A 12,182-nucleotide genomic window follows, 5' to 3' on the forward strand; every position below is an offset into this window, starting at 1 on the left:
CACATTTTTGCAGCAGCCATTTATACTTTTATGAAAACTGGGTATGTACTAGGAATCCTAGCCAAATGAAAGAAGGCAGATTCAATTTTTGTAACCTTTGTGGTCATACAACAATAATAAATTAATTACTTTTAATAAAACTAATAATAAAAACAACAGGCCTAAAAGATGACTGAATTATTATGGAAATGAATAAACACAATGAAACTTTTAAGCCAAAGCTAAAACAAATCAATGTATGCTTCTAAAAACATTAAGATAAAAAGGAATCGATCATCTGAGCATGTAAAAAAAAAAATTAGCATGTCTAACAAAAAATCAGTGCCAAGAAATTCAAGATAGTAAAACTGAGAAATGAGTTGTTTTTTATGAAATCTAACAATAAATTATTAGATAATCTTACCAAAAGGAGAAAGTACAATTAGATTACTCAAAAAAATTACGTGAATACAGGTTAGGAAATTAAAAGAATTACTAGAAAACTAAAAATTCAAAGGAAAATACCTCCACAAAGCTATAAAATGCTCAAATGAGAGCAGTTTTTAATCTCTCAAAAAGAAATTGAGCAAGTCATTAATGAAATTTTAAAGCACTTTCCCCCCACAAAGTATCTTTACAAGTGAATTTTATCAAATGACTGTTAAGGGTAAAATTAGGGTTGTTGACTGAATATATTATACTAGTGGTCACCAGGGATTAAAATTCAATCCAAATAAAATACTCAAGTCAATTTGGGATTTTTATGGTTGTTTAATTACAATAGTAGGAAGAAATTAAGAAGAGGAAAAGGAATTGGACTGCTCTGGCAAGCCAGATAGGAGTTCAGGGGCCTAGGCCAAGGGGCTTTCTCAATCTAGCTTGGCTTCTAGTCACGAGACCTCCTCTGAGATGAGGGGCCTCCTAGGAGGATAGTGTTTAAGAGGTAAAGGAAAAGAGGAATCGGCCTAAACCACTCACCAAGCATGCTAAGGACGCTGCAGAGAGTGAGAGCGACTGGAGAGAGTAAGTCTTTTACATACTTAAAAATCAATATCCATTCTACAAAAAGGGTATAATGTATTCTGCCAAATTCAATTTATTAGATATATCCCGACACTAAACAAAGGAAGAGAATGCGCAGACTATAGAACATTCACTAATAAATACTGCAAGAAATTTAAATAAAAATTTCGTACAAATTACAAAAAACTCCTGAAAATAACTTACTTTTAACAAATAGGATTTCTACCAGATACAATGTTTTAGCAATTGAAAATTAACATAATTACAAACAAATATTTTAGATAAGGAAAAAGTCTTTTACAAAAAAAGGATAGGCACAGAAAAGATAGTTTTTAATATGATCAAAAGCATATATTTAAAACCAAGAGTTAGCATAGCTTGTGATGGAGAAACATTAGCTTTTCCAGAACAAAAAGCAATAGAACAAGAAAATTCGTGCTGAATATTCGTCACCATTATTTGACCATTCTGGACATGTTAGTTATAGCAATAAGATGAGAGTAAAGCAAAAAAATTTGAGTCAAAATTATCAATATTTACAGGTGAACTAATGGTAATACTTAGAAAACCTGAAGGGTCAGTTAAACTAATTGATCCAAAACAGCTAAGGTTGCAGGATAAGTTCACAAATACAATTTTTTCTATATAATTTTAAAAACTAGGGAAAGATAAGATGAATTCTACTTAAAATAACTTAAAATGCATAAAATAATTATGTAACTATATAATCACAAAACTACAGAAAATAATAGAGATGATTTAAAATATTTACTGCTCATAGTTGGCTGATAACATAACGGCAATTCTTTCTAAATAATTAACAGATTAGTACTACAATTAGACAATTTGTTAAGTACAAAAGCTTAGAATATCAAGGGAAATGATGAGAAACTATAAAAAAAGGGGGCATAGAGTTAGCAGACATAACTTTAAAGACCTGTAAGGCAGTAATAAAAAACCAGAAAAATAACTCAGGTGAAGGAACTAGATCAACAAGAAACAGAAGCAACCAAAAATTATGGAGCAGTGTTTGATAAAGTCAAGAACATAAATAACCAGGGAAATGACTGTACAAGAATTTCTGGGGAAATTGGACAGCAGAAATTAAGTTTTGCCCAAATGCTTATATCATATACAACAAGCTAAAAATGATTTGAATACAAGATGTGTTACTAAAAAATTTCTTTAGAGAGAATTGAGAAGAATCTTTTACAAATACAAATAGAAAATAATATTTAAAAAAATTTTTTTATTTTGAACAAATACAAAGAAAAAATATTTCCATACCACATTGCAGAACACAAACTGGTTTTATATCAAACTGACTCTTCCATTTCACACCTATTTTTAAAAAGCATCTAATAAATTCCTATGTTACTTTAATAAATTCTGTTTGTATTTATTTTTGAAACTTCCGTGCTCTTTTAAAAATGTCCCAGTCTTTTTTTTGGATCAGTACTACCAACTACCCCTCCCTTTATACTCCCTCTTAGGGGGAAGAATTCTTAACTAAGTAAAGGAAAAAGGAAATACCTTTTTTTTAAAAGGCAGTTTTTTTTAAACCCTTACCTTCCATCTTGGAATCAATACTTTTTCTTGGTTCCTAGGCGGAAGAGTGGTAAGGGCTAAGCAATGAGGGTCAAGTGAGTTGCCTAGGGTCACACAGCTAGAAGTGGCTGAGGTCAAATTTGAACCTAGGACCTCCCTAAAAGGCAGTTTTGATTATACAAAATTTACAAATCTTTTGCCTGAATGGGGAAGTAAAAGTGACAAGAAATGGTAGAACAAGGAAAATATTTTATCAAATATCACTGACCAAAGTCTGGCATAAAAAATATTGAGTTATTTTTAAAAATTTATATTTAAAATTGTTTAAAATATTAATATTAAAAACAGAGAACTGACAAATATATAACACCAAGAATCACATTCCTCAATGGATATACGCTCAAAAAAGTTTTCAAAAGTGCAAACTATATATGATCAAAGGAAGACATGGTCCAAATTCTGGAAAGTAAGAAAAATTGTAAATGAAAACTACTACTACTACAACCTGTCAGATACTCTATGGGATATTTTCTCTGATTTTTTTTGTTCCAGGGGAGGGAGGGTTCAATCTAGAGTAGGCAGGTGGTAGAAAATTTGATGTAATTCATTTTCAATTATGCCCTACTCTATACCGGTTTAGAATTTTCTTGGTTTACCATTTTCTTCTGTAGCTCATTTTACAAATAAGGAAATAGGTAAACAGGGTTAAATGACTTGTCCAGGGCACAGTGTCTGAGGTCAGATATGAACTCATAAAGATGAGTCTTCCTGACTCATTCACCCAGCATTCACATCTACCAGTTAGCTGCCCCAGTATAGCACTAAAAAAAAGGCATCGATAAAATATAAAAGCCACCTACCCACACAGGCTTTGGTCACAATCATGACAGAGTCACTCCTTTTACCAATTCTGGACACAGAACAGACTTTCGAAGCTATGTAATCTTACTTCAGGGATGAGGAGACTGGACGGGAATTAGATATGATCTCTCCCCCAATAAAACAAACCAAAACCAACACCCTGAAAGTTTCAGCAACAAAATAATAAAGCACTCCCTCCTTACCCCCATCTTAAATTGGCAGGTACAGAGAACTTGAGTTTTCCTTCCCACTTTAAATCACAGGCAATTTGTATTTATAGGGAATGTGTTTAACATTACCCTTGCCTGTTGGCCTAAAAGCAATGCCCTCATAACCCTCTCCAGCTTTAACAACTAAGTAATAGGACCTCACGTTGGAGAATATGATCAAGGGTTACTTAGACTAATGTGTAGTTGAACAATCAGTTTGTGCTGGGTAGGTCAGTGGTGAAAGTAAAATGAAAAATTGATGGAAAGAAAGGGCTGTTAGGGAAGGAGAGTTGAGAAGGGTCAGAGTAAGTTCATTCACCTGGATTTAGGCCTAGCAAAATGGTGGCTTTCCATCCTCAATCAAGCACCACTAAACTTATTCCTAGTTCCTTCCTGAACTAGGAATTTATTACTGGCTGAAAGCCATATAAAGCAATTGTATTGCACAATCCTCTGTGTTAAATCTGTTTTCCACTGAGAATATGTCCATTTTGGTGATGTCAGCACCCAATAGTTTAACAGGTGTGATGTCAATCTAGTCTGTTTAAGCAGCTAAAGCAACAAAAGTTATATCACATAATGGCAAAGATATTTTTATTTTTCAGTAGATTCATCTAGCAAAACATTTGCAAAAGTTGCTGACTTAAAAATTCTCTGTAAATAGCTACATATTATACTTATTGCGCAGTAAACAAAGGAAGAAAACTTTAAAGCCAGTCACAATTAAACTTTTTTCCCCCCAATGCTCATGAAAGGATAGTGGAATATTCCAGACTTATATGCTGAGTAATCAAGAAGGTTAAACTATTACCTATCCCAAGATGCTATATCCTGTTCTTTAGAGACTATAAGAGGACTGTTTTTGACTCTCTTCAAGTCTTGTTTACCTAAACCTTCTGCAGAAATATTGTAGTGGTTGTCTTTATAATGCACATACCTTGGGATGGTGGCACAGATTAACTTCTAACATTCATTCGGTTCAAGGAAAGTTTTCTGGTCCATGAGAAGGAAAAATCCAACTCTTATTAATCCTCTCAGTGCTTGGAAAGTCTTTTTAAAACAGAATTAGATCTTCCAAGGGAAGGGAAATGGGCACCTTTTATGAAAAGGATTTGCACACTCCTTGAGCCCACAGAGGAATTAAACAATACAGATGTAGCTTTCCCACATAATATACTTCTAATCTGAACCCAAGAAGCTAAGAAAAAATAAGCACCTAGTGAAAACATCCGAGCAGGAAAAGCAATATTAGTAATACGATCAGATCATCTACTAAAATGAGTTTGTATTTAATCTACTTGGTCAAAGCTCGATTTCATTAATATGGGATCTACTGTGCTTTTTTATTTAATCTAGAGCAAATTTAATTGTAGGAAAAACAGTAGAGATCCTGTCGAACAGCCAAGAGCAAGCCTGGCACTCCATAGGGCCCCCCAAGATGGGAAGAGAAAACCACACTGGGGATGTCTTGATTGGAGGATGGGTATGGGGAAGGGATGGTTCTGAGCAGATGGGTATCATTAAGGCTCCATATCCTTGTATAGCAGTCCTGACCCACTGAAAAGGGAAAACAGTGTTGGTAAATAATGAGATGCTGAGCAGGTATACTTCTTCAAGATTTTCAAGGACTAGCGTGTACATATGAACAAAAATATTCACAAGTGTAAATAACATTGGTAAATACAAAAATATAAATATTTCTAAACAATGTTCTAATATAAGTATTGGGTGAGATACTTCAAAATATTAATATATATGTAGCTCAGGAGAGCTCAAGAAGCTTGGGAAATGACTACCACACCTTTTTGAGTCACTTAGACCTACCCTCTTTCCTCTGGACTAAGGATATCTTAGGTGAGAGGACAGGGTTTAGAAATATACAAGGATAAAATCCAGAGTATGGGTGGAGAGAATTTTATACTAGCAACTCCCTGGCCTTCTTTGTACTCTTTATAGTTCTTCCTCAAAATCTGGAGGGCTGTCAGTTTTATTTCTTGGACTTAAGGAAAAATTTTAAGATGCTTTCCCACTGCCTCTAATTGCAAACCAGTTAATTCTCTCTGGAGCCTTGTCTCATATAAAGGCTCATTTTATAATTCCAAGGCTCACAGTGCTTGAGGAATTTGTTATATCTGTTAGGCTAATAAAGAGAAATTGGGCATGCTGCAATATACACAATAGTTGGAAGTCTTAAGAGGAAATACATTTGGAAGATAAGTGGAGTGCAAGTCTACTGTTATCACAAGAGGTTAGAGCCTCAAATTTGGTTTTCTATACAGGCAGCTTGAAGCCCTCGCCATTAGGATTTATTTATCAGAAAGAACTTGCTTTATTTATAACTTGGACTCATGAAGATTATGTTAAAGCAAGGGTTCAGGGTTCAGTAAGTTATTAAACTTCTCAAAATACCTTTTGGTAATTATGAAAATAGGATATATATATACATATATATATATACACACACACATATATATATATATATAAAGAAGCATTTTTTGGAGGGAAGGGAGGATTTGAATCCCAGAGTAAAGAACCTTGAGTGACATTCTTGAATCAGAGATACTAAACCCAAGTCGGCCACCTTTAGTTTTATTCTACCCATTCCATGCTACTATCTATTTTATATAATTATGTTTGCACACACGAACTCCAGTTTACAGCTGTTCAAATTTATGTACTCCAACCAATGGCCCTTGGCTCCTCATCAATGACATGTTGTCTACAGTTAACTGAGTGGAAACTATCTGAGAATAATACAACAAAATGGAATCTCCCATAATAAAGCTCTTTATAACATTCCAGGATAACTTGAAGTTGGGAAAGCGTTTCTGTTTTTGGTGGATTCTCTGTATAGAAATATATCTTTCCCACATACCTGCTATCAGAAGTCCTTCTTCTTCATGTACATGCAGGGGCAGGTAGGCATATTCATTATTGTGACCCTCATATTGCTTCACACACTTATTTGCCCTCAAGTCCCATAGCTTGATCTATGAATCAAGATCACAAAGATAAAGTCATAAGGAACTACCTACTTTATTAGGAATGCTAGTTAGAGTTGGAAGCTACAATCAAAACAAAAAGCTTACCTTTAGAGAGTAAAACAAAAAGTCACATTCATTTTGGCAAGGCATATTCAATACCAGACTTCTTAGAGCCTACTGATTTCTACTCTCCAATCCCCAAGTTCGCCTTCCTCCCAGCACCCTCTCCTGATAGACCCTATGAAACACTGTCACCTTCATCTACCTGGAGTATAGCAACAAAAGCTAAGGTCTCAAAAGCTTAGCTGACCAGATCTCCTCTGCTTCCTAAAAAATCCACCATGTAATAAGCTTTCCAATGGATCTTCTTCTCTCTTCATAAGCAGTTTGTACCATATTCAAAGATGGAAATAAGGAGGTCCTTTTTCTCTCAGTGGCTACCCACTGTGCCTGGCCTCTGACCAGAGTTGACACAGGTTAAATATAAGATCTTGGTGAAGTCACTGAACTTCAGCTTCTTTTTCCTCAGCTGTAAAATGGAGATATCTGCAATACCTATTTCACAGGGACATAAGGAAGTGCTTTGCACACTTTATGCCAGTTATTATCAACTGTTTTCTTTGGAGTGGGGCACTCACTTTTGGGGAAGTCCCTCTATCTGAGTCCCTTTGGATCTCATAATCATCCAGAAGAAACTTGAGAAAAGTCAATTTTCCTTTTATACCTTCCCAGTCATATCTGATACCATCAGGTGCTGCTCATCTTGCAGGACTTTAACAGAAGTCACAGCCGAGTCGTGGAATAAGCGAGTAGCTTTCCAGCCCTGGCCTTTACGACTTCGGTGACGCAAATCGATAGAAAAGACCTCTCCAGAGCGGCAACCGTTGAACAGCACAGGGGCCTATACAAAGAGGGAAGGAATGATCTGTGAAAAGTAATTACATTTACATTTCTTGACTGATAGCATGTCAACCATCTTGCCTCACCACCTAATCACCTAATCCTCATGTTTCAACACTCAAAAATTCAGGGTGAGAGAGAGGGAAGGAGAGAGGGAAGGAGAGAGGGAAGGAGAGAGGGAAGGAGAGAGAGAGAGAGAGAGAGAGAGAGAGAGAGAGAGAGAGAGAGAGAGAGAGAGAGAGAGAGAGAGAGAGAGAGAAAGAGAGAAAGAGAGGGAAGGAGAGAGAGAGAGAGAGAGGGAGAGAGAGAGGGAGAGAGAGAGAGAGAGGGAGAGAGAGAGAGAGAGAGAGAGAGAGAGAGAGAGAGAGGGAGAGAGAGAGGGAGAGAGAGAGAGAGAGAGGGAGAGAGAGAGAAAGGAGAGAGAGAGAGAGAGCGCGAGACAAAGAGAGACAGAGAGAGATTGAGAGACAAGTCAGAGAGAGAGACACAGCAGACAGACAGAGTCTGAGAGAGACAGACAGAGACAGAGAGAGACTGAGAGACTATAGATAGACAGACAGACAGTCAGAGAGAATGAGAGAATACTGGAAGAGAGCAAATTTCCCTACCCAGACACGGTCCTATGCACTACATTTCTGCCATTACCACTTTAAACACTGCTGTCTCCAATAGGGTCTTGACTTTATCATAGCCTTAGGCAAGAAGCTTGGGGGGGGGGGGGTGAGAATAGGGAATACCTGAGGGTAGGGCAATAAGTATGAAGTATTGGACAGGAGAATGGTTCCAGTAATACCACAGGGACCTAACTAGGGGATGAGGAAGAACTATTTAGATACCTAGCAGTATAGAGGAAACTTTTCTGTCAGAAACATTTCTATATAGGAATGAAATAATTTTCTTTTATACAGAAGTTTGAAATAGTCAAAACAGATAACCTCAATTTAAAATGTACAAGCTTAAATGGTTTTTTAATGTTATTCATTTACAACACCTTCCAATTATTTGTACCACTAGGTAATTTTTGTACCTAGATACTAATTTAATTTATAAATTCTTCTAATTATTTGTGCTTCTAGATAATTTATGTACCTATTCAGTTAACCATAAACAAGAATTCATTGGAAGTCACATTTAACCAAAGTGATGTTATGCTACAAGTATAAGTTTGGACATCTTCTGCAAAGTTAATCTACTAATTCTCAAGTTATTTTAGAATTCACTATAAAATAGGGAGTGGTGCTAGGGCATATAAAGGGCCATGATTTATCTTTCCTGGATTTTAGTTAACTACCACCTGAACTTTTATTAGAATTTTTCTTTTTTTTTCTTTAATTTTTAGTTCTGAATTCTCTTCCACTCCTCCCTTTCCCACCTCCTGAGAAGAAAAACAAAATTCATTAAAAATATGAATAGTCATGTAAGGCAAATTTCTGAATTACATATATTACCTCCCCCTGAAAATAAAAGATAAGAAAATATGCTTGAAACTGCACTTGCTTAGAATCATTCAGTTTCAACCGACCTGGGTGGCAAATTGTTGTGCCAATACATCACTGTTGGTCCCAAATGTCTGCCGATGACCAGTCACTGCATTGGTTACAAGGACTTTCCTGGACAAGCCTAAAGGATACATAAAAGTGATCTTTGGGACCCTTCCACAAGTCCATATTGGTGAAAGGTGAGGGCAGAGAGAGATTATGCCACCTACTATGGAGCAGTCATGGCTCACCTGTACTGAAGCAATTATTAGCCTGGGGGTTCAGGCACCATGCACAAGACCAGGCAGTGGAGATCTTAAAGCTGCATAGCATGCCAGGCTGGTCTCCTACTGTTTAAAAAACAACAAAAAGGAAAATAATCTCTGAGTCTTTTTAGGTAGGTAGACATTAAAAAATGTTAGAATTTTATTTTTCCATTGCAGTGCCTGTATCACATATTATCATCCTTCAGAGATTAGCAACTACTATTCATAAACTATGCTATGCTAGATTTTCTTCAGACTAGGAACAGAGCCCTTCTGTAGCTAGGTATTGGGAAACTGCAAATGTATTCACATATTGGGGGGGGGGGAACCATGCCAATTTTTCTGAATGAACAATCTTAGAAGGGAAGTGGGAAAGGTTTATATTCCAATCCACAGGATATTTGGGAAAACAAGTAAAATAATAATAGCTAAGATTTTATAAAGTATCTACTATGTTCTGGGCATTATGCTAAGTGCTTTAGAGATTTTGACTCACCTGATCCTTTTAACAATTCTGGGAGGCAAGCACTAAATATCACCTCCATTTTACAGATGAGGAAACTGAAGCAAACAGAGGTTAAGTGACTTGGCCAGGATCAAACAACTAATAATTGTCAGGCCAGATATGAGTTCAGGTCTTCCTCCCTCTAGGTCTGGTGCTCTATCCTCTGCATTATCTTGCGTCCCCCAAGTTTTACTATGATGACTTCCAGGTCGTAGGCAGGAGTGCTTTCAGACTTAACTGCTTTAAAAAAGGTGGCCTATAGCTATATTTTATTTTATTTATTGTATAGGCCACTCAGATTACCTTTGCTTGGATATTTGAAGTTCTCACTAAAAAAAGATTAGGAGAAGAGGATTTAATCAAAACTTTTAAGCCTACTAGGAATAGTTTTAGGATAGCTCAGAATCCACACATTAGGATTAATATACGTAGAAACAACAATAATATTATCAGCTTTGTCTCTAGGGCATTAGACAGCCTGTGTTTGATTCATAGCATTAAACTAAGCTCACTTAGGCCCTGGGGTTTTGTTGTTAAACTTTTCCTAGACCTAACTTTTGGGCAAATTTCAAGGAAAAAGTTGAGATTCTTCATGGGTCTCAGCTCCTGTGAATATAGAAGTGTGAACAGAATTACTGATCACAGAAAAAAAATCAGAGCCTAAACTTTTATTTACTTATTAAGCAGAAGGAACCTCAAAGATTATCTGGCCCAGCCTTCTAATTTTACAGATGAAGAAGGGTAATCGAATTCCATAAATATTTATTAAGTACCTGCTATAGGTAAAAGAAGGCTAAGATACATCAAAGGCACTGGCAATTTGCTGTATACTCAGGATTAGAATCTAGGTTTCCTGTGAGGCAGTGTGCTACAGTGGAAAGAGTGCTAGATTTGTAGTCAAAGTATGTAGATGTGAATCTTGGCTCTGCTGCTCCCTCTGTGACCTTAATCTCTGGGCCTCAGTTTGCTCATCTGTAAAATGAGGTGGGCTGGAGTGGTTGAGTGCTGATCCTATAATTCTCTGTTAATATTTTCCTAACTCTACTAAAATGTGAACACACTTCAATCAAATGAACACTATACCTGGCCTGGTGTTGCTGAATAAGGAGGCAGGAAGCAAACTGGCACAGCCTGGAGTCTCTGCAATGCCCATGAGACAGAGCCTGAAGAAGGATATTAAGGATAACAGGAGAAAAGAGAAGGAATCTCTTCTGGGAAATAATGGGGTGGTGGTGGTGAATGTATTCTTATGAACAGAACAAGAAGCCTCTGGTCCTACAAACTTTCCCCCACAGCCATCTGTAGTTGTGTGACCAAGAACATGTGTGTCCCTTTTCTGCTTAGTAGACAAAAGCCAACTGTCTAAAATTCAGTTTCCCCCCCCTAAATGAAGATTTGCTTTCTCTCCTACCTATTACCCTTAAAAACCTTAAGAAAAAGATAATCCCTGTTGTCAACACACATAGTCAAGAAGCAAAACAAATTCTCACATTGCCCATATCCAAAAGAGAAATGTTTCAATTTGTATTGAGAACATCATCTCTCTACTAAGAGGTAGCCTTTTTTTTTTTAAAATCATGAGTCCTTTGATATTGTAGTTGGTCACGGTTGGGTCAATTTTACATAAACTCAGAAGTTAAAAGATTATTAAAAAGATCCAAAGGTAACAGAAAATAGAATGTTTCCTATAAGTTGATAACTCTATCTTGAATTCTTTTGGGCTTTAGGGATATATAATTTGAATAATTAAATTGATGGCACCAACTGTAAGGGATTGAGAAACCACCTAAATAACATAACTGTGTATTTCTCTTGGATGAAGGTTATGTATAGTCAGGTAACTGCCATTCCCCCCCCTCTGCTATGGTTATATATGCTTCAAAGTTAGCAAACATGTATCAACAAAAAAATTTTCTTAAGGCAAGATCTTTCAGAATGATGAAGAACTGAGCAATAACATATGCCATATTTACCTTAAGTGATAAGTTTTATGATGTCAAAACCTATTAAGGATTTATTTCATAGACTGAGATAAATATTAATCTGATTATCTTGTAGCCATGTCATGTAAATTATATTTAAAATCTTGCTTGTTCTGGAATTTAGAGTACAAGAAATTGAAGGAAAACTCTTGTCTATCTTCTGTTTCATATAACATCCTTTGGAACAGATAATTTGGAGAAAGCAGGATCTTCATGAAGGGCTAAATTTCCTCCATATAACACAATCTCATAACTGTGATTTGCTATACTTGCAAGTGTGTGCTATAGGCACAGGTAGAGGTGGTGAGATTCAAGATTGGATTGCAAAGCACAAAACTATCAGTGCTATTTGTAAAAGAACTTAAAAGGCACACAAGGATGACATCAGAAATGACATTTTTGAAGACAAAGGATGGTATCTTTATATGACATTCTATAGAAACAAAA

General features: G+C 36.2%; 1 protein-coding gene across 2 annotated transcripts in view; it reads right to left on the minus strand.

Annotated features, from left to right (window-relative positions):
• Positions 1 to 1,050: 1,050 nt before the first annotated feature.
• DCAF4 (DDB1 and CUL4 associated factor 4) overlaps positions 1,051 to 12,182 on the minus strand; it is a 26,771-nt gene continuing 15,639 nt past the window's right edge. The window contains exons 9-14 of one of the 2 annotated variants that reach the window (XM_007472878.3): positions 10,837 to 10,916; positions 9,234 to 9,329; positions 9,027 to 9,124; positions 7,329 to 7,505; positions 6,496 to 6,610; positions 1,051 to 5,177 (exon numbers count right to left, since the gene is read on the minus strand). In XM_007472878.3, coding sequence (XP_007472940.1) covers positions 4,984 to 5,177; positions 6,496 to 6,610; positions 7,329 to 7,505; positions 9,027 to 9,124; positions 9,234 to 9,329; positions 10,837 to 10,916 — 760 coding nt within the window. In that variant the 3' untranslated portion in view covers positions 1,051 to 4,983. Of the gene's footprint in view, positions 5,178 to 6,495; positions 6,611 to 7,328; positions 7,506 to 9,026; positions 9,125 to 9,233; positions 9,333 to 10,836; positions 10,917 to 12,182 lie in introns of both variants that reach the window. The other variant, XM_007472877.3, reaches the window with a different exon arrangement.

This window comes from Monodelphis domestica, chromosome 1 (assembly GCF_027887165.1).
Source record: "Monodelphis domestica isolate mMonDom1 chromosome 1, mMonDom1.pri, whole genome shotgun sequence".
NCBI classification, from domain to species: Eukaryota; Metazoa; Chordata; class Mammalia; order Didelphimorphia; family Didelphidae; genus Monodelphis; species Monodelphis domestica.